The 24,035-nt window shown below is 43.6% G+C and overlaps 1 protein-coding gene across 1 annotated transcript; it reads left to right on the top strand.

Annotated features, from left to right (window-relative positions):
• Positions 1 to 512: 512 nt before the first annotated feature.
• Positions 513 to 19,607, top strand: FAM174A (family with sequence similarity 174 member A). The gene is made up of 3 exons (XM_033929192.1): positions 513 to 1,084; positions 11,080 to 11,214; positions 19,019 to 19,607. Exons 1-3 carry the CDS (start codon positions 750 to 752, stop codon positions 19,020 to 19,022), a joined length of 474 nt encoding a protein of 157 aa, XP_033785083.1. The 5' UTR covers positions 513 to 749; the 3' UTR covers positions 19,023 to 19,607.
• The last annotated feature ends 4,428 nt before the right edge of the window (positions 19,608 to 24,035 follow it).

Below are 24,035 nucleotides of genomic sequence, written 5' to 3'. Positions count from 1 at the left end.
AGCAATTTACACGCGCACTGCTTAATGCACAGAATTGTTTTAAGGTTAACTTCGCAGTAAAAACCATGCACTGAGCAGGTTCTACCGCGTGCCTTCTGCTCTCTTGTATTTTTTTTAGTCTCTCTTGCGTTAGTGGATAAGAATATCAGATAATCCAATCACACGCAAATAGGAAGCTAGTTTACACCTCAATGATGCCCTATACAATAGTATACGCTGTTTTTGCTGTCAGCGCACAATTTTTATGCCACTATAATTCGAAAGCTATTCGTTTACCGCATGTGGCGTAAAACTTATACGCAGGCGCATGTGTTCGAATGGTATGCACTGAAGATTTAGAGAATCATTACAATTTACCACGTCGACACCTCAGCTGACAATTTCTTTTACCGAAAGAGAAACAATAGCAAACAATAGTAACAGTTGGTCATGAGGCAGCAACGCACCACTCCTGGGGAGTGCTTTTCCGCAGAGCATGTCGGGAGCTGTAGTTCTACCTTTGGCCACGAGTCAGGTGCTTCGCTAGAGGCATCCGGCTACCCCGCAGGATAGGATGATGCCGACGAGTGAGGTCTCTCTTTTTACGTCATAATTGCGCGTCAGCTTCGGGGGATAGCAACAGCTGGGAAGCGTCCATGGCAGCTGCGGACTTTTTCTGTGCTTACAGTCCCTAGACTGCCGGGCGGGCAGTAGCCCGAGAAGGGGCTAACGCAGCCGGTAACCGGGCGGGGCGGAGGAAAGACAGGAAGATGCCGGGCCCCCGGAGCCGGTTGCAGGCACTCGGCCCTCTGCTGGGGTTGCTCCTTGCACTGGTCGCTGCCTCTGCCCGGGCGGACGCTCGGGTGGCCCTTGCAGACATCAAGAACCGGATGTCGCAGTCCGTGCCTTCCTCGTCGCCCACCACCCCGGCCCTGAATGGCAGCACAGGCCGCAAGGAGCAGCACTTCCCTGCGCGAGAGGAGACCTCGAAGAATAAGCCCACAACTCCGAAGGACAGCAAACAACCCAGCACCCAGAGAGCCCTGGCCGTGCTGGTGGTGGTCAGCGCAGCCGTCATTGTCTACTTTGTTATTCGAACTATTAGGTAAGAAGAGTGCAGGCAGACGGGGAGGACAGATTAAGAGTATCGGGACCCAGAAAGGAGTGGGTGCTGGGAGCACGTGTAGGAGAGGGAAGGGATGTCCACTGAAATAAGTTATCTCACGACACCACTATCTCTTGATAAAAATATATTAAGGGTTAATATATGTTAAGTATTGAAAGCGCATAAAAAATATTGGGAATGGGGCTGGGGGCGAGGAGATGGGGATTATATTAACAGAGGCAGGTGTAATTTATCTGCAACAGAGGTAATCTACGTTTTACATTAAAGTTTTTTTTGTGTGTGTGTATGAATCAATTGTAAGAGTTGGGGTGGGTTTGTTGTTTTTTGTATCTCCATGAAATATTTCTACCATTTTCAGTATTGAAAATTATGTTGTTCCAGTTAATTTTTAGGTAAGTTCATTCGATTTTTTAAAAAAGTTTTTAACAGCTTTTTTATGTAACTGTTTAATTTACCTGATCTTGTTGAGCGATCTTTAGTCTTGTTAAACATCTAAAATATTTCATAGTTTTCCTAAGCAACTTGCTCTTTGGGTGGTTGTGCTTAATATAGATACATTTTTACCAGGGCTAGCTCAAGGGATAGTGGTGCCCTGAGCTACCTTTAGTGGCCCCCGTCCCCATCGCATTCTTCCAGCACCCTCTCCCTCCTCTGGGTTCAGCATCTGGCAGCTCTCTGGCAACCAAGTTACATTTTATAGGACTATGGGGGGAGGGGGGAAGAGTAGTGTCTAACCTACAGAAAGGGGGAGAGAGAAGGGAAGATTTGGAGGGGGGGGGGGAGAGAAAATAGGCTTAACCTGTAGACCAGATGAGGTCAGGGGGGAAGGGGGAGAGAAAACAAAGGTTTAACCTGTAGACCAGATGAGGTCAGAGGCTGGGTATTCTGGTGCCCTGAACCAGAGCCTCACGTGATCCAATGGTTAAGTCATCCTGATTTTTACTCATGCAGAACTGTTAATACTTAAATAATCTTTTAAGTTGTAGAATATGTTGAAACTGTACTAGGCTTGTGATTTATTGTCTTAACAACTTTCAGTTAAAAATAGTTAATCTTAGTGCATTTTCCAGTATTTTATTTATCAACAGCACTTGTCTGGGTCTACATCAAGTTCAGACTCCACACTCATATATTCATCTTAAAAATCAGCTTTGGTGTCTCTATTTCTATATTTAGCACTATTTTTTGGTTGAATGAGATGTGGCAATTGTCATGGAACTTGTCTATCTACAGCAGGAATGTCAAAGTTCCTCCTTGAGGGCCGCAATCCAGTTGGGTTTTCAGCATTTCCCCAACGAATATGCATGAGATCTATTAGCATACAATGAAAGCAGTGCATGCAAATAGATCTCATGCATATTCATTGGGGGAATCCTGAAAACTAGATTTCGGCCCTCGAGGAGGGACTTTGACACCCCTGATCTACAGAATCAAGAAAAACTATCCTTCCTTGTCATCAACAGCAGATGAATCCAAAGACTAGTGGAATTACGTCCATCAACCAGCAGATGGAGATAGAGAGCATTGAATTATCCTCTTGGTATATCTTGGATGCACAGCCTCCTGGTCAACCAGTATACTCTATCTCCAGCAGGTTGGATAGCTGTTATCATTTCGCTTGCGGCCTAGTGTGCCTTGTTTAGTCCCGGTTGGCTGGCTGGCAGTTAACTGTGGCTAGGCTAGTTGCAGGCTAGTTTGCAGCTCTTTCTCTCTGGCTCAGTTTATTCTTTTCATTCCTTCTGGGTTCATACGTTTAAGGAATGGAAAAGGTCAAAAACAGACGAACACTGGAAAAAGAACAAACAACATCAAAGCAGGTGCCATAAGGCGGTAAGAGGGGCCAAAAGAGACTATGAGGAAAAAATAGCCAAGGAGGCAAAAAACTTCAAGCCGTTCTTTCGATATATTAAGGGAAAAGGACCCGTGAAGGAGGCGGTGGGGCTGTTGGATGTCCATGGAATAAAGGGAGTGCTAAAGGAGGACAAAGCCATTGCCGACAAACTGAACACATTTTTTGCATCCTTATTTACCAAAGAGGATATATACAACATACAGGCTATACGCAGGAAACGAAGATGGGAAACTTACAGGTTTTATGGTCAGTCTAGAAGAGGTATGCAGGCAGATTGATAGGCTTAAAAATGATAAATTCCTGGGACCGGATGGCATCCATCTGAGGGTAATCAAGGAACTGAAAGGGGTTATAGCTGAATTGCTCCAACTAATAGCTAATCTGTTGATCAAATCGGGAAGGATTCCAGAAGACTGGAAAGTGGTGAATGTTACGCCGATCTTTAAGAAAGGTTCGAGGGGAGATCTGGGAAACTACAGACTGGTGAGTCTGACCTCAGTACCGGGAAAGATGGTAGAGGCGCTGATAAAGGACCACATCATTGATCACCTTGATGGACACAATCACCTTGATGGTGGAGGCTTCAGCAAAGGAAGATCTTGCTTGACGAACTTGCTGCACTTCTTCAAGGGAGTAAACAGGCAGATAGACAAGTGTGACTCGGTCGACATTGTATATCTGGATTTTCAGAAGGCATTCGACAAGGTCCTGCATGAACAACTACTTTGAAAAATTGCAAGCCATGGAATCGAGGATGAAATACTCATGTGGATAATAAACTGGTTGGTGGATAGGAAACAGAGAGTGGGGGTAAATGGACAATACTCGGACTGGAAAAGCGTCACGAGTAGAGTGCTGCAGGATTCGGTGCTTGGACCCATGCTTTTCAACATATTTATAAGTGACCTGGAAATTGGTACGATGAGCGACGCCGAAGTTATTCAGAGTAGTGAAGACACAGAAGGATTGCGAAGACCTGCAACGTGACCTAAACACGCTCGAGAAATGGACCGAGACATGGAAAATAATGTTTAACGTGGATAAGTGTAAGGTGATACAGGTCGGTAACAAAAATCTTATACACGAATACAGGATGTCTGGTGCAGTACTCGGAGAGACCCCACCAGGAAAGACACTTGGGAGTACTGATCGACAAGTCGATGAAGCCGTTGGCGCAATGCACGGAGGTGGCGAAATGAGCGAATAGAATGCTAGGAATGATTAAGAAGGGGATCACGAACAGATCGGAGAAGGCCATGGAATCGAGGGTGAAATACGTGGATTAAAATCTGGCTGGCAGATAGGAAACAGAGAGTGGGAGTAAATGGACAATACTTGGACTGGAAAAGCGTCACAAGTGGAGTTGCCGCAGGGTTCGGTGCTTGGGCCTGTACTCTTCAACATATTTATAAACGAACTGGAAATTGGCACGACAAGTGAGGTGATTAAATTTGCAGACGATACGAAGTTATTCACAGTAGTGAAGACGCAGGAGTATTGTGAAGATCTGCAACGTGATATAAACACGCTTGAGAAATGGACCGCAACATGGCAAATGAGGTTCAATATGTAAGATAATGCATGTCAGTAACAAAAATCATATATACGAATACAGGATGTCCGGTGCAATACTCGGAGAGACCCCCCAGGAAAGACACTTGGGAGTACTGATCGACAAGTCAATGAAGCTGCTGGCGCAATGCACTGAGGCTGTGATAAGGGCGAACAGAATGCTAGGAATGATTAAGGAGGGGATCACGAACAGATCGGAGAAGGCTATCATGCCGCTGTACCAAGCCATGGTACGCCCCCGCCTGGAATACTGCATCCAGCACTGGTTGCCGTACATGAAGAAGGGCACAGTAGTACTCGAAAGGGTCCAGAGAAGAGTGACTAAAATGGTTAAGGGGCTGGAGGAATTGCCGTACAGTGAGAGATTAGAGAAACTAGGTCTCTTCTCCCTTGAAAAGAGGAGACTGAGAGGGGACATGATCAAAACATTCAAGATAATGAAGGGAATAGACTTAGTAGATAAAGACAGGTTGTTTACCCTCTACAATGTAGAGAGAACAAGAGGGCACTCTCAAAAGTTAAAAGGGGATAGATTCCGTACAATCAAGGAAATAAAGCAAAGTTACTTACCTGTAACGGAAGTTCTCCATGGACAGCAGTCTAAGTCAGCCACACGTTGGTGACGTCATCTAATGTTCTGAATTCAGAATTGCTCTCCCAAACTCAGGTGAGGCTTTTGGGAGCCTCGTCTAAGCATATGCAGGTAGCCCTATATATGCCTGTGCTGGCCTTCTCCAATCCAGTGATTTCCCCGTAGGGGAGGAGGGTCTGTGTGGTTGACTTTTCCTGCTGTCCACGGAGAACTCCCATTACAGGTAAGTAACTTCGCTTTCTCCATGGACAAGCAGTCTAAGTCAGCCACGCTTTGGTGACTCTCCAGCTGCGAAGTTCAGAGGGTGAACAAGATGGGGTCCCTGCAGGGGTGGTCCCCTCTGCAGAAGGTCCCATAAAACATACTTATTTAAAAACAGCACTGAAGAGAAATACAGAGATCCCCAGGGGACCCCACAACTGCAGTTTTTCCAAGTGAGGTCTCAGGATGGAATAGCCTGATTAAAGGAAACCTTGTTACTAGCAGGGCTGTGGAGTCGGTAGATGAATCCTTCGACACTGACTCTTCAGTTTCTGGTACCCACGACTCCAACTCCAGGTACCCAAAATTGTCTCTGACTCCTCGAATCCGACTCCACAGCCCTGGTTACTATTTGTGTTTCTGCCATGTATTTGTAACCTGGATTGACCACTGTGGAAACAGAATACTGGGTTAGATGGATCACTGGTCTGACCCAGTATGGTTATTTTTATGTTATTAATAAATATGACTACATTTCACATTCCTTAGCATCTAGGCTGTACCATCCTGAACAATCAGGATGCACCCAAGTAGACTTCAGGAGGCAGGAAAAGACAAGGTCCCCCTGAATGTAATACAGCTTAATATTCAAGTGCCATGGCTTGCCAGGATCTGTACCCAGTATCCCCTCCCTCACGCCCTCCCCTGCCAGGCTCTGCACTCAGCCACCCTCACTACTTGCCAGGCTCTGCACCAGTCCCACCTTCTTGCCCTGTACCCTCTTCTGCCTCTGGTGGTCTAGTGATAGGCTAAGACAGGAGGAATCCCTCCCGTCCCAGCTGATATTAACAATTTATTTACCCCCTCCCTCTGCATACCTTTTCTGGCATTTCTGGTGGTCCAGTGGTGAATGGGCAGGCGCAAACTTTCTATGCTCCTGCCCTGTGCTGAGCCCCGCCTTCCGATCTTGTGGCCAGTGGCGCACTGGAACACAGGAGCGAGATTTTTGAGCTCCTGCCCGGCCCTGCACCACTTGCTGAATGGCGACTAGGATAATATGTATGTAAGCAATGTGTAAACTGCATAGTTTTATGCGATATATAAATTGTTAAATAAATAAGTGTAGATGGACATTGGATCCTCTAAGAAGAAGAGATGGAGTTCCAACAAGACACAGAACCTAAAGCTCAAAAACCCTCCTGATCTCTCCAATCACTATCAGAAAGAATATCTTCAAGGTAAGGTCCTTAAATTGAGGCTGACTTGGGGGCTAAAAGGGTGGAACATAAAGAATATTGGGAACTAAATTGAAATCCCAGGGGGCAAGAGATGGACAGACAGAATGGCACAAATAAGCAACTGCCTCAAAAAAACAATATCTCTGTTTGGTGAGAGAAAGGCCAGGACTTTTCTTCAGAAATAGGACAGAATTACACAACAAACTAAGGGCCTCTTTTACAAAGCCGCAGTAGCGAGTCCTGATGTGGCAGATGCGACACATCCCATTCGATTCTTGTGGGCTGCGTCACATTTGCCACACTGGGACTTGTTACCGTGGCTTTGTGAAAAGGGCACTAACAGTGTTTATCTTTACTCAAGTGAATTCTATAGACACTAAGGTAGCATCAGATTGCTTACCAGATTTTTACAAATTTTAGTACGCGTTGGAGTTAGGTGCCTCAGGAAATCCAATAAGAAACTGATTTGTTTGAATTCTTGTTTTACTCCATTACTGGTAAAAGCCAGGGAAGTACTGCAGATGTCACTCACTATTAAAGAAATATATAGGACTGTTAATTCTTGAAGAGCTTGAAAGCTGCAGGTCTTCATTTTTTTTCCAGGCTAAATGCTCTAAAATACCTTATTTGTGCTGAATAGCTTTACTGAACAAGATAGTTTATTCTTTTAGAAGTGCCTTTTTTCCCCTATAGTCCACACAGCTTTATTGCTTTGTGCTTCCAGCTCAATCAGAACTGGCCTTTAGTAAGGTATGGGGGTAATTTTTTTTAAAGCCTTTCCTGTGTATAAAGCAGTGTCCCACAAACTTTTCTGGCCGGCGGCATACTAAATGCAGTGCCCCAGCCGGAAGGCACCCGGAAGTTGACGCGATGGCGTCACGCGCATGTGCGGAGGCCCATCTTACTACGACCTGCTGTTACAGGGATCCGGGAGGTGCTGGGAGAAGAGGAGAGACACCGGCCATGAGGAAGAGTCATCCATACCGGCTGACTTCCTACAGGATGTGCCTCTCGCCACGAGAGGCACATCCTGTAGGCAGGCAGCTGGCGTGGATGACTCTCCTCCTCGTCAGTGTGTCACAGCATACCAGAAATCTCAGGAGGCACACTGGTATGCCGTGGCACACAGTTTGCGATACACTGGTATAAAGCATCTTCTACCTATGAGAAAAAGGGTCTTAGACATACATATTCAATCACAGACTTATAAGTGTGTGCACTGTACATGCATTCCCAGGGGCTAGGTTGGAGTTCCATTGATTTGTGTTTACTGTGCTATATAAAACCATGTGTATATGCATAGAGAACACACACACAGTTGGAGTTAGTGAAATTTCTGTGAGGGTATTTGCATACTAACTAGAATAGGATAACAGAACCATTTTTTAAGGCACATAGGCATCTGTGTTGCTTTTATAAAATAAGCCAAATCCAGAATCTAAAATGGGTAAGAGATTTTGTAAACCACCATCCAGTTACTCTCACTACTTCAAACTATTTTAAAAATTATAATTTTTATGATTTTATGTGTAAATCACAAAACCAGGGGAAAAAAAATCCTGTCATTAATAATTAATAGCTTTACTGTGCAATGTTGACTTATTTTCACCAAAATTATTAGATATTTTTAACATGTATTAGTGCACTGGAATTCCCTATGAAAGATGCTAATGAGTCCTTCTAGTGCAGGGGTTAGCAACCTTTTTGAAGCAAAGAGCCATTTTATCCTAAAATTTTGACCCAAGATTTACAAAGAGCCACAGTGGGTAGAGAAGGGGGTTTGAGATATGTTTGTTTGTTTTTTTAATATGATATGGGTATACATGTATATGCATTTAGCACAAAAACAAAGCTTCAAGTATTTACAGAAAATAAAGAAATACAATTTACTGAGACTTTTTACACTGTATATCTGCACAGTTGTTTCATGTCCAACATTTCTTCCCCTCTCATTCCTCAGGACCCTGTGCAGCATCTTTCGCCCCTGCCCACTAGCCCCATGCTCCTTCTAACATCCCTCTCCAGTACCATGCTGCATCTCTCCCTTCATTCCCTCCACCACGATGTACAGCATTCCTCTCTCTTGCATCCTTTTCTCTCCATCATCACCACATCCAACACTTCTAATCTAATCTTCTATTTCTGCATCACACATACCTAAGCAGGCTCAAGGTGACTTACAAAGAGAAGAGAGAGGAGTGAAGAGAGTAGGGAAGGAGAAAAGGGGACACGTGGGGCAAGGGAAGATCTGAGAAGTTTAAGTATCAAAGAGGCTGGTTTTCATTTTTTTCTGAAATGTGGTTTGGTTGGGTTCTGTTCTGGTCGTTTCAGCGAGGTCATTCATGGTTTTCATTCCAGGGAAGGTGAGCATGGAGTGAAAGATTCGCTTGTATTGGAGATTCTTTGTTGAAGGAAGTTCAGTAGTATCCTGATAAGGGTTCTATGGGAGGTAGACCATGCCTTTGAGAAGAGTTGGATGAGTGGAGCTGCTGAGTTTCCATAAATTATTTGGTATATGATGCATGAAGTTTTAAATTTTATTCGTGATGGGATGGATAGCCAGTGAGTTGCCTGTTGAAGGCTGATATCGAGTAATTTTTTCAGGTTGAAAATTAGTCTTACAACTGTGTTTTGTATTAGTTGCATTTTGTGGGTCAGTGCATTGTTAATACCCATGTAGGCAGAATTACATTAGTCCAGCTGTGTTAGAATCGTCGACTGTACAATCAGAGCAAAGTGAAGTTGATGAAAGTACAGCCTGATGAGTCTTAGTTGCCTCGTGGTGAAGAGGGATTTTTTTTCCGAATGTTAGAGATTTGGGCTTCCATGTAACCATATAGTGTGGAGTCACTAGGATTTTGGAGGTTTTATCGACTGTGAGGGTGTGGACTGTTCAGAGAGTGATGCTTGTCGGTACTGTCTGTTGGGCTGTGTCGAAGAATAAGATTTTGATTTTGGTTTGGTTTAGTTTTAGCTTGTTGATTGTTGCCCAATTTTGGATTCTTTCAATATTGGTTGATACTTTGTTGGTGACATCTGACTGGTTGTTGTTTGTGGGGATGAGGAGCAGAATGTCATCTGCGTAGGACATTATGCTTTCATCACTGAATTTGATGTTTCCGAGGGAACTCATGAAAAGGTTAAACAGGATGGGGAAAGTGGAGAACCTTGAGGCACCCCACAGAAGGCCTTCCAGGGTTTGGAGATCTCTTCATTCTTTTTAACGATGTATTCTCTGTTTTGTAGGAAGTCAGAGAACCATTTTAGCAGTGTTCCAGTTATACCAATTTCTGACAGTTTTGTTAATAGAAGGTGAGGATCCACGGAGTCAAAGGCAGCTGAAATGTCAAATTGCAGGAGTATTGCCTGATGTCCCATACTGTACCTTACTCCTCTCCCACCACCATGTCCAGAAATTCTCTCTTTCTCCCTATGCCCAGCAATTCTCTTCTTTTCCCCATGTGCACCATCCTGTTCCCTCTCATTCAGACACCTATGCCCAACAATTCTCCCTTTCTATTTCCTCTTCCATCTCAGCATCTCTTTTCCCTCCCTCTGTCCTTCCATTCTATGGACTAAGTTCATGCCCCTCCCCTTTGCCACGGTGTGTACCTGTCTCCTTGAGGCCTTCTCCTCCTCCTTCCTTCCAGGCAGCCATACGTGTTTCTTCACAAAGCCACGAGAAGCTGTTCCAACATGTGCTGATAAAGCAGATCCTTGTGGAACTCCTCCATCTATGGACATCATAGTAGAAGTGTATCCATTACTGTTCACCTGCATTGGTATTCTATTACCTGTCATAAAAATCAGCTAGAGTACCTAGGAATTAAACTGTAATGCACATTTTTTAAAGCGCACCAGGGTGATCCTGGAAACTAAAACCAATGAGCCATGATTCTTCAGCAGCAAGAAAACTATAGTGCCTGATTAGATCAAATTCATGTCTGCAGTCTTTCTAAGTTGTTAAAATGTTCTGTTGTCAGATGAGTGTCATCATTCCTGACTGAATCAAATATAAAAGATAAAGATAATTTCACATTCATTAAAATGTTTAGATTTTTTAACCTGTTTACAGTATTTTTAAGTAAATCTGAGTTAGCAATACTTTTTTTGTGAACTTTATTTTTGATTATGCTAAGTTGTGCTAACAGATTAGTATGTGTTAAATGCTAAGAGGCCCATAGATATACAATGGGCTGCATGGCATTTACTACTCAATTAACCAGAAAAACAGTTATCTCGTATCCACCAATCCCCATGGGTGCAGGATAACTGATATTCTATTGTATCAAGTCTCATTCCCTTTACCCTTTTTTTAACAACTTTGATTCAAGAGGAAACATTTATTTCACTGGCATTTAATTAATGTACACTGTTGCTAATGATTTGTAATTTGTAAAACGAAGAGAAGTAAATATTAGTTAGAATATAACTACTGTTTGGTGTAAATTATTTTCCTTTAAAATCATAGTGCAGAATAAGATAGAACTGGTTTTATTTTCCAAATTTTACATTACAGGACAAGAAGGCGAAACAAAAAGACAAGGAAATATGGTGTTCTGGACACCAACATAGAAAATATGGAATTGAAACCATTAGAACAAGATGATGATGACGATGACACAACATTGTTTGATGCCAATCATCCTCGAAGGTTGGTCTTCAGATTTGAAGTTCATAATAAATTAAAACATGCTTCCTATTTGGAGATGGTCATCTTCGTTAAAATTTACTAATTTGAAGAAATGTGTCCTCCCCGTGTCTGTGAATTATTAGTTTTTTATAGAACAGAACTGGGATGCAAATGAGATGCAAATCAAATTTAAGAAGTAAGTAATATAAGTCATATCTGTACAGTGTAACCATAGAAAATGGATTTTATCATGTCATAACTTTCTGAATTTTGCTTATTTTATATCTTAATTTTGTATATCTATTGCTTGAAACATTACACTCCTCCCTCAATATTTGTGGGGGTTAGGGGCAGAGCTGGCCTGCGAATATTGAAAATTTGCGAATAACTTTTGGGCCGACTCTGACCCAGCCCTGCCTCCCTCCCGCCTTTCCCCCAGCATCCCAGACCTGAACAGATGGTCTTTCGGGGTAGGAGCAATCTTCCTACACTCCTGCCCCTTGCAGATCACTCATCCAAAATGGCTGCTGTGAGTTCCTGTAGTTTCTCAATACAACAGGAAGTCACGGCAGTCATTTTGGATGAGTGATCTGCATGGAACAGGAGCATAGGAAGATCGCTCCTGCCCCGAAAGACCACTAGACCACCAGGTGAGGTCCGGGAGGCGGGAGGGAGGTGGGGGTGATTCCGGATTTAGGAAATTGCGAATAGTCGAAATTGCGAGTCCTAAAACTGCAAATCGGGAGGGGGAAGTGTATTTTGAAATTTAGATGAATTTGTAGCTGTATGTTTCTATCTTACCTTCCTCTGAACCCTGGAAAAACAGATACCTAAATCAAAAGAATTCAATAAATAATTGAATGCTAAAAAGAAAATATTAGATTTTCTTTAGACTAACACTGAATTGATCACATGTATGGGTAATGTAATCTGGGGCAGTGTTTCCAAATGAGTTTATTCTATGCAACATTCTATATTTGGCTATGATTGCGAATCTCTCAAATGTATCCATACCAAAGAGAGCTTCTATCTTTTTTTTGAAACTGCGTTTAAGTCCTAACCCAACTACTTGCAAAGCACCCATATCTGTTTGTCATTCCCTCTATAGTCCCTTATCCTATCAGTGTCATCATTCCCTTTGTAATTCCCTACCTAAGCAGCATACCATATTTTCTGCTCCATAAGACGCACCGGACCTTAAGAAGCACCCTAGATTTAGAGTAGGAAAACCAGAAAAAAAACATTCTGTACTAATATATACCAGGCTCTGCACCCATCTCCCCTCACTCTCTGCCACGCTCTGCACTGTACCCACACTCCCTGCCAGGCTCTGCACCCTGTCTCCCCATTTTTCATATGCACACAATACACATAGCAGATATAAATTATCAAAACTGACACATTTTGATCACTAAATTGAAAATAAAATTAATTTTCCTACCTTTGTTTTCTGGTGATTTCATGAGTCTCCTTCTTTCCTTTCTTCACTCAGGTCCAACAATTGTCCCTTTCTATTTCCTCCCTCCCATGTCCCAAGTTTGTGCCTCCTCGCTGTCTTCCAGCCTTTGTCCTTAGTTCTCCCTCCCTCCCATGTCCCGAGTTCATGCCTCCTCCCCCTCACTGCCTTACAAGCCTTTGTCCTTCCTGCCGCGCCGGACACTGTTTTCCTCTCTCCCTGCCGCGCTGATGAAGCCTGTCCATCAATTTCTTCGGACTGCCCTGGGGATCGGTAGTAAATGCCGATCTTCGTTTCCAGTCCATTTGTTCCCGGAATATTGACCCATAGAGAACCGTCGGTTGTGACGTAATGCCCCCACCTTTCTGAGCCAAGCTGTCTCTGCGGTATAGCTTGTATCCCAGTAGCACAGTGTCCCAGACGTTTTCCTCAGTCCACCGTGTTTCCGTGAAGCCGGTGATATCAACGTTATCTTTTTGTGCCATAGCTTCTAATTCACCCATCTTATTCCTTAGGCTCCTTGCGTTTGTGTACATGCACTTGAGTTTGCGGCCTATTCCTTTCTTGCATTTCCTTCCCTCTTGTGTCCCTTTTGATCTTTCTTGCCTGTGATCTGGTGAGTCTTCCCCTCTATCTTCCTGCAATGTATCCTCCAGATATACCAGTTCCCGAACCATCAACTCACTCTCTCGGTCGACTGTCGGTTTTCCCCTTCTTCCTAGTTTAAAAACTTCTCAACTTCTCTCTTGATGTTGTTTGCCAGAAGCTTTCTTCCGTCTCTGCTGAGATGGAGTCTGTCTTTCCTGTATAGCTTGCTCATCCCCCAGAACGTCGTCCAGTTGCACACGAAGTGGAATCCTTCTTCCTCACACCAGCGCCACATCCACACGTTGACTGCTTGCAGCTCCATTTGCCTCTTCTCGTCGGCCCTGGATACCGACAAGATCTCCGAGAATGCTATCCTCTGCGTTCTTGTTTTCAGCTTCTTTCCTAGCATCCTGAACTGGTCCTTCAGAACTTCTCTGTTGTAGTTCCTGCTACTCACGTTGTTCGTCCCCACATTGATCATCACCGCCGTATCTTCTTCTTCCACACTGTCGATGCGGCTCACTATGTCTTCTACCTTGGCTCCCTTAGCTAATAATGTCTGTGGCTTTTGTCCCAACCTCTTTGAATCATACTGTTTATTGCCAGAAAATACGGTCAACGCAAATGATTCCACAACTTAATTATATAGTGCATGGAAAAATAAAATCCTCTCTGTGATGTATTTTCAGTCTACTGACAATTAGTTTCATGAAGTGTCGTCTTATTAAACAGCCATTTCATATTTAATCAATCCACCCTGAATCATTTCTCAGTTGTTATTTCTCTGTGATGAAGAGCTTTCTGTCTTTCATCAATTCCTCAAGGTGTAATACAATAACATAAAATTAACATAGTAACCATCATAAATGCAACGTGTGTATATCCCTGTTGTGTGTTCTGCATGTGGTGTCTGTAGTAGCTGGGGGTGGTATGGGTTAAAAGGGGAGGGGTCAGTTTGTCATGTGATGCAGTTGCAGGGGGTTTGGAGAGTATTAACAGTTTGTGGTATATTGTGCAGTTGCAGCAGTATATTTTGGGTGGAACAGGGTGATTGCTCCTATTCCGCAAAGCAACTGCCCAGTTTGCAGGGTGAAGGGAGTAAATTTTGGGATGTGGTAGTTAGCACAGTGTTGAAGCAGTTGTGGAGGATAGCTTTTTGGTGGGGTGGGAGCAATTTGAGGATTTTGGAGAATAGAGAACAGTGAGAGGCAGTTTGGAAGAAAGACTTCATAATTGCTGTTCCAGTACAATAGGGATGGTATGTTGAAACAATAGGGTTTTCCACGCCTTCTCACGAGTATTTTGCAAGAGATGTCAATCACAGCTTTTCAGCTCCTCCTCTTTCTCTCCAGTCTTTGCTGCCCCTTTCAGTTCCTTCTTATGCAGGCGAGCATGAAGGTGTCGTGTTGATCTACTACCTTTAATTTGATGTTTCAATTGTTCAATTATTGTGTTTAATATATTTGTTATACTTTCAGAGCAGAGCAGATCTGTAGTTCGGGAAGTCTTCCTGTACCCCCTTCGTTTTATGTGTTCGTATATAGGGCTTTCGCCTGCTTTATTATAAACTGAAGGGGGCAGCAGAGTCCTTTGGAGAAGGAGGAATAGCTGAAAACCTGGAATGGATTCCTTCTGTTCAGCTCACAAGCTTGGGGAGAATACCCTACTGTCCAGAATGACTACTAGAAAAGATATTAGAAGGCAAGAACCTAATTTCTTTGGGCTCCTTTTACTAAACAGGAGGGGAGAGGTTTCTACCACGGGCTGGAAAGGTATATGTTCCGACGCTCATAGAAGTTTTGTGAACTTTGGAGCATTTAACTCGCCGACCCGTAGTAGAAACCTCTACCACTGGTTAGTAAAAACCCAGCGTTTTTCAGTAAACGTCTTTATAATTATTTGAAATTTGTGCTAAATCTGTTTATAAAATTTTGCATATTACTGTATTATCCCAGGACAAGCAGGCAGTATATTCTCAATATGTGGGTGACGTCATCCACGGAGCCCTGTAGCGGACAGCCTCGCAAGCAGACTTGCTTGTAGAACTTTCAAAAAGTTTGCGAGTGCTGCACCGCGCATGCGCGAGTGTCTTCCCGCCGCCCAAATACATCTCTTCATGCTTCAAGCCACTTATGATGCGTTTGAAATGTCATCTCGGGTCACTGCTTTTGCTGTGGCAATGCAACGTTTAGCTTGGCTACGCATTGTTGACATGGACCCTAATTTGCAGGATCATCTAGCCAATTTACCATGTCAAGGTAATGAGCTCTTTGACGACTCCATTGAGACTACCACTGAGCGTCTGTCAGAGCATGAACGGTCATTTGCCTCTTTGATTCGACCTATGGCTAAGCCTTTAGTTTAGGCCACCTCCACATCGATATCCACAGAAATCTACTCCAGCTTTCTCCAGTTCTCTGCCTCGGAAACAGTAGCAGCATCAGCAAAACCCCAAGACTCTTGCTGCAGCTAAACCTGCCCAGTCTTTTTGACAATCTAAGTCTAAGCATAACGTCCACCTTCATCCATCAAACTTCTCTCCTCCCCATAGGAGGTCGGCTCCATCACTTTTACCAACAGTGGGAGCAGATTATATCAGACTTCTGGGTTCTTACCATCATCCAAGAGGGTTACTCGCTTCAATTTCTTCAAATTCCACCGGATCTCCCTTCAAGAGAGTTTCCTTCCAAAATGTTGCAACTTCCCCTTCTTTAGGAGGTTCAGGCTCTTCTTTGCCTCCAAACTGTCGAGGAGGTCCCCTTGACCCAATGGGACACGGGCTTTTATTCCCGTTATTGTCTAGTCCCAAAGAAGATGGGGGATTTGCGATCTATCCTGGACCTCAGAGCTCTCAATAAATTTCTTGTCAAAGAAAAGTTTTGGATGCTCTCTCTTCCAACACTGTATCCCCTGATGGATCAAGGCGATTGGTTATGCTCCCTAGATCTCAAAGAGGCTTATACTCGTATTCCAATTCATCCAGCCTCTTGCAGATTCCTAAGATTTCGGGTGGCGAATATTCATCTTCAGTACCGGGTCCTTCCTTTCGTCCTCGCCTCATCTCCCAGAGTCTTCACGAAGTGCCTGGTGGTGGTGGCTGCAGCCCTGCGGATGCAGGGTCTTCAAGCCTTTCCATATTTGGATGACTGGCTCATTAAAGCATCATCTCAACGGGAGGTTATTGTAGCGACCCAAAGGACTATAGTGTTTCTCCGAAGTATTGGGTTCAAAATCAGTTTTCCAAAGTCCTAGTTACGTCCCTCCCAAACTCTACAGTTTATTGGAGCCATACTGGACACTGTTCAACTCAGAGCGTTCCTGCCTCAATCACGTCGGGACACTCTCATTCACCTTTGTCAATGAGTGTCTTCCCTCACGTCACTCTCGGCAAGGCAAATGATGGTTCTACTCGGTCGCATGGCCTCTACAGTTCACATGACTCCTTTTGCCAAACTTCACCTCAGAATTCCTCAGTGGACCCTGGCATCTCAGTGGTAGCAAGCTTCCGACCCACTCTCTCAACGCATTACAATGACTCCTTCGTTCAGACAGTCTCTTCACTGGAGGATGCTCTCTTCCAATCTTTCCAGAGGTTTACTGTTTCACACCCCCCTTATCAGAAGGTTCTCGCAACAGATTCCTTGGGGGGCTCATCTCGATGATCTCCGTACTCAAGGCCATTGGTCCAGCATGGATTGTCAGTGTCACATCAATCTGTTGGAACTCAGAGCGATCTTCAATGCTCTCAAAGCTTTTCAGCACCTTCTTCACGACCAGGTAGTAGTCCTCATTTGAACAGACAACCAAGTCGCCATGTACTATGTCAACAAGCAGGGAAGAGCAGGATCTCTCCCTCTTTGTCAGGAAGCTCTTAAGCTCTGGAAGTGGGCAATCCTTCACAACATCTTCCTGCAAGCTGTCTACATCCAAGGGCGGCACAACTGTCTGGAGGACAAATTGAGTCGTCTTCTACAACCTCACAAATGGACACTCAATTCCTCGCCTCTCCATCATGTTTTTGCTCAATGAAGAACTCCTCAGATAGATCTCTTTGCACCTCCCCACAACAACAAACTGCCTCAATTCTGCTCCAGGATATACTCTCCTCATCGCCTTGAGGCAGATGCTTTCCTTCTGGTATAGACGAATCAGTTTCTCTATGTGCTCCCTCCATTCCCTCTGATTCTCAAGACTCTTGTCAAACTCAAGGAGCATGCCACCATGATTCTGATAGCTCCTCGGTGGCCCAGACAATCTTGGTTCTCCCTTCTACTTCAACTCAGCAGCAGGGAGCCTCTACTTCTACCAGTATTTCCCTCTCTACTTACACAGAGTCAAGGGTCTCTACTTCATCCCAACCTGCAGTCTTTACACCCAACAGCTTGGTTCCTCTCAACCTAACTGCCACTCTACAGTTCTCCCAATCTGTACAGGACATTCTAGAGGCTTCCAGGAAGCTGTCCACTAGGCAGTGTTACACCTAGAAATGGACTAGATTTTCTACTTGGTGTACTACTCATCACAAGGAGCCACAGTCTACCTCCTTGTCTTCAGTTTTGGATTACCTGCTACACTTATCTCACTCTGGACTCAAATCCACATCTATTAGAGTCCACCTCAGTGCCATTGCTGCTTTTCAACAGCCTATTGAAGGGAAACCTCTCTCTTCTTATCCTGTGGTTTCCAGATTTATGAAAGGACTTTTCAATGTCAACCCACCTTTCAAGCCATCTACAGTGGTTTCTCTTACTCACTTGATTAAGCCTCCATTCGAATCAATAGATTCGGCTCATCTTAAATATCTCACTTGTAAAGTGGTTTTTCTCATTGCACTCACATCTTCTAGATGACTCAGTGAGCTCCAAGCTCTAGTGACAAACCCACCTTTCACAGTTTTCCATCATGACAAGGTGGTCCTCTGTACTCATCCAAAATTTTTATCTAAAGTGGTTTCGGAATTTCATCTCAATCAATCCATTGTCCTTCCAGTGTTTTTTTCCAAAGCCTAATTCTCATCCTGGAGAAATAGTTCTTCATACTCTGGACTGTAAACCTCACAAAATTGCTCCTCAACTTTTCATTTCCTTCGATCCCAATAAGTTGGGGCACTCTGTTTCCAAGCGAACCACCTCCAACTGGATGGTTGCTTGCATCTCTTTCTCCTATGCTCAGGCTGGTCTCCCTCTGCAGGGTCGAGTCATGGGCCATAAAGTTAGAGCTATGGTGGCCTCTGTAGCTTTCCTCAGATCAACTCCTATTGAGGAAATCTGCAAGGCTGCCACTTGGTCCTCGGTTCATACTTTCACCTCTCATTATTGTCTGGATACTTTCTCCAGACGGGATGGCCATTTTGGCCAGTCAGTTTTACAACCTTTATTTTCCTAAATTGCCAACTCTCCCACCATCCCATTCTGGTTAGCTTGGAGGTCACCTACATGTTGAAAATATGCTGCCTGCTTGTCCTGGGATAAAGCACAGTTACTTACTGTAACAGTTGTTATCCAGGGACAGCAGGCAGATATTCTCACAACCCACCCAGTTCCCCTGGTTGGCTTCTTAGCTAGCTATCTGAACTGAGGTACCTCACAGGAGACGCACGACCTACGTTCGGCGGGAAGGCACTTGCGCATGCACAGTGCAGCAATCTTGGAAAGTCTGCTTGTGAGGCTGTCCGCTACGGGATTCCGTGGATGACGTCACCCACATGATGAGAATACCTGCCTACTGTCCCTGGATAACAACTGTTATGGTAAGTAACTGTGCTTTTTTTGTCCATTTCAGATGAACCTGTGCTTATTGATGAAAGGATTTCATATTGGAGCAACAGGTGCAGCTTATGACTGAGGAATAAGGAGCTAATAACAATTGGAAAGGGTGTGTGGGACGGGGGTATTTATGTCTACCTTGCATTTTGTTACAGTTCTTAAAATAGATTATCAATTAAACTTTGTATAGGTAGAAATATTCTGTAAAGTAATTCTGAACCACTGGAGAGAAATTGTGAATTCATAGGAATTTTTTTAAGTTACTATATAGCAAAGGAATTTTTTGCTAACTACTTATACAGCAATTAGTAAAAGTAATAATTTTTTGTCCTTAATAATATGTGTTTTCCTAAATGATTTTTTTCTGCATTGTTTTCCTTAAATTGTAAACTTCAATGCTATACTGACATGTGGACTTCTAAATATTGTTTGATGTCTTTAGTTGAAGTGCTTTTCCCATTTTGACATTGACCTGCCATATTTACTACTATCTGAATCAGCAAATTTTAATTTAATATTTTGGGGTTTCCTAGATGTACACAATAAAATGTATTTAAATTTGTTCTATGCAAGTGGTCTAAATAAAAAAAAAAATGTTTACATAATATTGGTCATGTTAACTTGATTTTCTGAAGTTAACGTTCATTATACTATTGGTGGTGGTCCTCTAAAATATGATACTGTAATTATTGTGGAATCTATTCGTTTTCTGAATCAAACACAATTAATTCAGACCAAGAGCCCCTTTTACAAAACCATGGTAGCAAGTCCCAGTGCAGCAAATGCAACGAGGCCCACAGGAATTGAATGGGCTGCATTGTGTTTGCCATGTGGAAATCGCTACCATGGCTTTGTAAAAAGGGCCCCAGATTACTTTAAAATATCCCTAGTTTTTTCCCTTTTCATTTAACTTGTGTAAAAATTAATTCTATATTCATAAAATTCCTATGCCACATAAATATAAAAATATTTAGAGCTGTTTGGATTGCATCCTTTTAGTACTCTACAAGAGATTCTGGTTCCCTCAAAAGATATATATGAAGATTTGTTTCTGTTCATTTATTGTTACATAACTCCAGATATCCTAATCTGCACTACTAGCATTTACTGCTAAAGTTTCAATTATTTACCGTATTTGCCGGCGTATAAGACGACTTTTCAGTACCTTAAAATCCTCCCCAAAGTCGGGGGTCGTCTTATACGCCGGGTACTGTTTACATCACAGTTCTTCAACCGCCGGTCCGCGGTGCCGGTCCGCAGAAAATTCCTGCCGGTCCGCACAGCCTCGGGCGATCAAGACAGGCGGTCATTCCCTCTGTGAGTCTCGCCTATGCGGAAACAGGAAGTTGAAACAAAATAGGCGGGACTCAGAGAGGGAAGGTCCCGACGTTTGCAGCCTGTCTTGATCGCTGCCCCTGCTGAGTCGCCGAAGAGGGCCGCGGGGAAAGTGCAGGCAGAGAGAAGATGGTCAGCGTGCGCGGGGAGGTCAGCGTGTCGATTGGGGCCATCAGCAGCGTTTGTGCTGAGTCTGCCCAAGTGCAGGATGCGGCGGGTAGGGGCCTCCGACTCGTCTTGGGCGGCTGGGCCTGCGGTGCAAAGCTGTTTTTGCCGGCTTGGGGGGGGGGGTCGCGAATCGGAAGAAGGGGTAGTCTTATACGGCGAGTATATAACAAACTCTATATTTTAACTGTAAAAGTTGGGGGGTCGTCTTATACGCCCAGTCGTCTTATACGCCGGCAAATACGGGTATTTATAATGTTTCAAGCAGTGGGCTTAGAAACAAGGAAGCTCGGTCCCATCTCACTGTTGCTTCCTGTGCTTTTGGGCAAGCCACTTAGGGGGGAAATATCAATGTGAGCTACTGTTAAGATGGGTTATTTTACCACAAGATCTCATAAAATGGGACTCTGTGCTAAAATAGCATAACTTGTGGTAAATATCCCATCTTAATGGTAGCCAACTTTTCATAATTCCCTTCCCCAAGTCTCTGTTGCTTCGGGTGCATTATACACTCTTAAGGGACACGAAAACCTATTGAAATAGAGCAGCTGAAAAAAAATCCCTTCCTGCTTTCCCCCATGCCAACATGAATCCCTAAGTAAACAGAAGCTTGCGCATGGTCTCTGCATGGTAAAGAGTTAAACAGGATGTTTTTTTCTTTATTTTAATGTATAAATGGTGACATTATCCAGGGTTACCATATTTATGAAGAAAAAAAAGAGGATACATAGCCCCACCATGCCCGGTGATGAGTCAAAACCACACAAGATAATCACGCGTGGACAATGCTGGGCAGACATTCAAACACTATTTTAAAGCACTACGAGGGGGGGGGTGTTGGGGGGGGACCCCCCCCATATTACTTAAAACTGTTGGTGCTCCCGGTGGAGATGGGGGGAACCTCCCTTATTATAGAGGAAACTAATTTTTCTCTAAAAAAGAGGGAAAAGGCTGTTTCCTTTATAATGGGTGGTTCTCCCCCCTCAGAGCGCTTTAAAATAGTGTTTCAGTCCAGTGCACTGACGTCCTAAGAGCGATTGTCTGCCCGGCCCCTGCCTCCCACCACTCCCAGTCCTACCCTTGCCCTCCCCCACCCCCACCTTTCATCCATTTCCTTCCCATCCTCTATACCCTTTTTAGCCCTCATCTACACTCTACTGCATCTCATCCCCTATCAGTCCCAGCTTCATCCATATTTCTCATTTCTTTGCCACCAAGGATATTCTTTTGTCCTTGTCCCCATATTCTGCCCCCTGTCCAGCTTCCATCCATATCTTCCTATTTCCCCTTTTGGTGTTTCATCTCTTCCAAGGGTTTATGATGCACTAGGACTAGGTGATCTTTCAACCACCCCCTCCCCCATAGTCCAGCATTGACCTTTGATTTTCAACTCCCTCCCCCACCTTCCCACAGACATCACAGGGGAGAGGAGGTGGGCAGATAGACAGCATGAAACCGTAAGTATGTTGGCTGCTGCAAAGATGTTGCCCCTGCAGTAAGAATGCTATGGTCATGCAGTGCGGATGGAGGCTCTGGAGCTTCACCATCCATAACCAGGATCGTGGGAAAGGAACAACAAGATCTCAAAGGGGATTGTCAGTACTAGGTGAGGCTTTGATTTTTTTAAACTCTCAGAATTACTTCCATGGTGAACACTGAGGTATTCAGCTCAGGGCATTCATTTTGCAAACCACAGAAAAACTACCAGGGGTGGCCTGGGGGATAATTAGCTTTGACTCATGGAAATTTAGAATTCTATGGAAAACTCAAAATGTCACAGAAAAGGAGCCAATGTAAACAAAACTGCCAATCTATATACTCGAATATAAATCTAGATTTTTGAGTTTTAAAAATGTCCTCAAAATTGGAGTTATTTTATGTTCATGTTTTACTACTTATTATTTCTATAGCACTGTTAAATGTATGCATCACTGTACATTAAACACGTAATAGACAATCCCTGCTTAGTAGAGTTTACAATCTAATAAAAACAGACAACAGGATAAATAAGGGTTAGGGAATTTCTCAAAGAGAGGATGATAAAACAGAGATGGACTCAATGAAGGCCTCTCCCCAGGCCTACCTTAAGGCCCCGCTGGTCCAATGGTGAGCCAGGACAAGAACGATCCTTTTATGCTTTGTGGTGTGCAGTGAGGGCTTTCAGGGGATTCAATACATATACATACAGTACTCCCCCGAAATTGGAAACCTCACGAATGCTGAAAAACCGCAAATACGGTTTTCAGCGGGGGAGGCAGGAGAGGGCAGCCAGAGAGGCAGGAGAGCACAGCCGGAGCGCTGGCGAGTGCAGGAAGAGGCGGTTGGAGCATACACGAGTGATTTCCTTCCTACACTCTTCTGCCTCTCCAGCTGCCCTTTCCTGCCCGGTCATTCACGGTTGGAAAATACCGCAAATTACTGGGACTGCGAATCGCTGACCGCGAATGACCAGGGGAGCACTGTATATATACCTATTTTGTTGTTGTTTACTTTTTGCTTGATGCAGTTTGATTTGTGGTCAAGTATACGTAGATTGGGGGTTCCAAGAAAAAAATCAGCTGTTCAAAGACACTTTCATGCCCTGAAAGATCAGTGCTTTGTAGAATGTCTGCACTGTAAAAAGTTGTAGATAACTCAATATCAAAAAATGAGGGAAAAATCACTAGTATTGTGTCAGAGGTAGTATCAAATTGATCCCAAAAACATATAACAGAGACTGGAGTTTTTTATCTTAATATATATTAGGTTCCCTAAAGCAGACTATCAAAACATGGCCCTTGATTCATCATGTTAAATTATCAATCTTTAATGATTAAAAAGAAAAATAGAAATTTTTTTTGCTTAAAAAAGTTTTACATGTTCAATGAGTACATCATCTGCCTGAGATGGTAGAAAAAGAAAAATCTAAATCTCTGTATCTGGGTTTCTGAGCATGTATTACAGTATATAATTTTTTTATGTGTAGTCATTATAATGTGTAACTATTTTGAGAGAACTGAGAAACAAGTGTTTTTATACTGGAGGTGTTTACACTGTGATTTCTTTTTTTATAAATTTGCATTGTAAAAAGCACATGAGTCAAGAGCAAAAAATCATTGGCCATCTTCCCAACACTTCCATGAAATAACATAGCATAGGTGCCAGTTCTGTGGGTGCTGGGGATACCTGGGTACCCCCAAAATTGAGCAAGCCCTTGAATATATCTAGGGATGGGTAATTTCCTTTGAATTTAGCAAACCCAATCATTAAAAAAAAAAAAAAAATTGGCTCCTATGCCACTTAACGCTGTGTTTTCAGGGGAGACTGAAATTCCTTCACGTGATAGGAATGAGCCAATATTAGCAGAAAAGAAAGCAGCAGGAAAGTGAAAGGTCTAGTAGCAGTGATTCTGGTGTTTATCTACTTTCCCAGCTCCCCACCAGTTACAGCATAGGTCTTTCTTCGACAGAGGCAGGTTCTAGTGAAACAAATGGGAGGGTGTCTTATTGCCCTGTCATTTGCCAAGAGTAAGGCTGCATCTGGACTTGTGACAT

This window comes from Geotrypetes seraphini, chromosome 1 (genome assembly GCF_902459505.1).
Source record: "Geotrypetes seraphini chromosome 1, aGeoSer1.1, whole genome shotgun sequence".
In the NCBI taxonomy this organism is placed as follows: Eukaryota; Metazoa; Chordata; class Amphibia; order Gymnophiona; family Dermophiidae; genus Geotrypetes; species Geotrypetes seraphini.
This window is presented reverse-complemented; position numbering and strand designations above follow the sequence as displayed.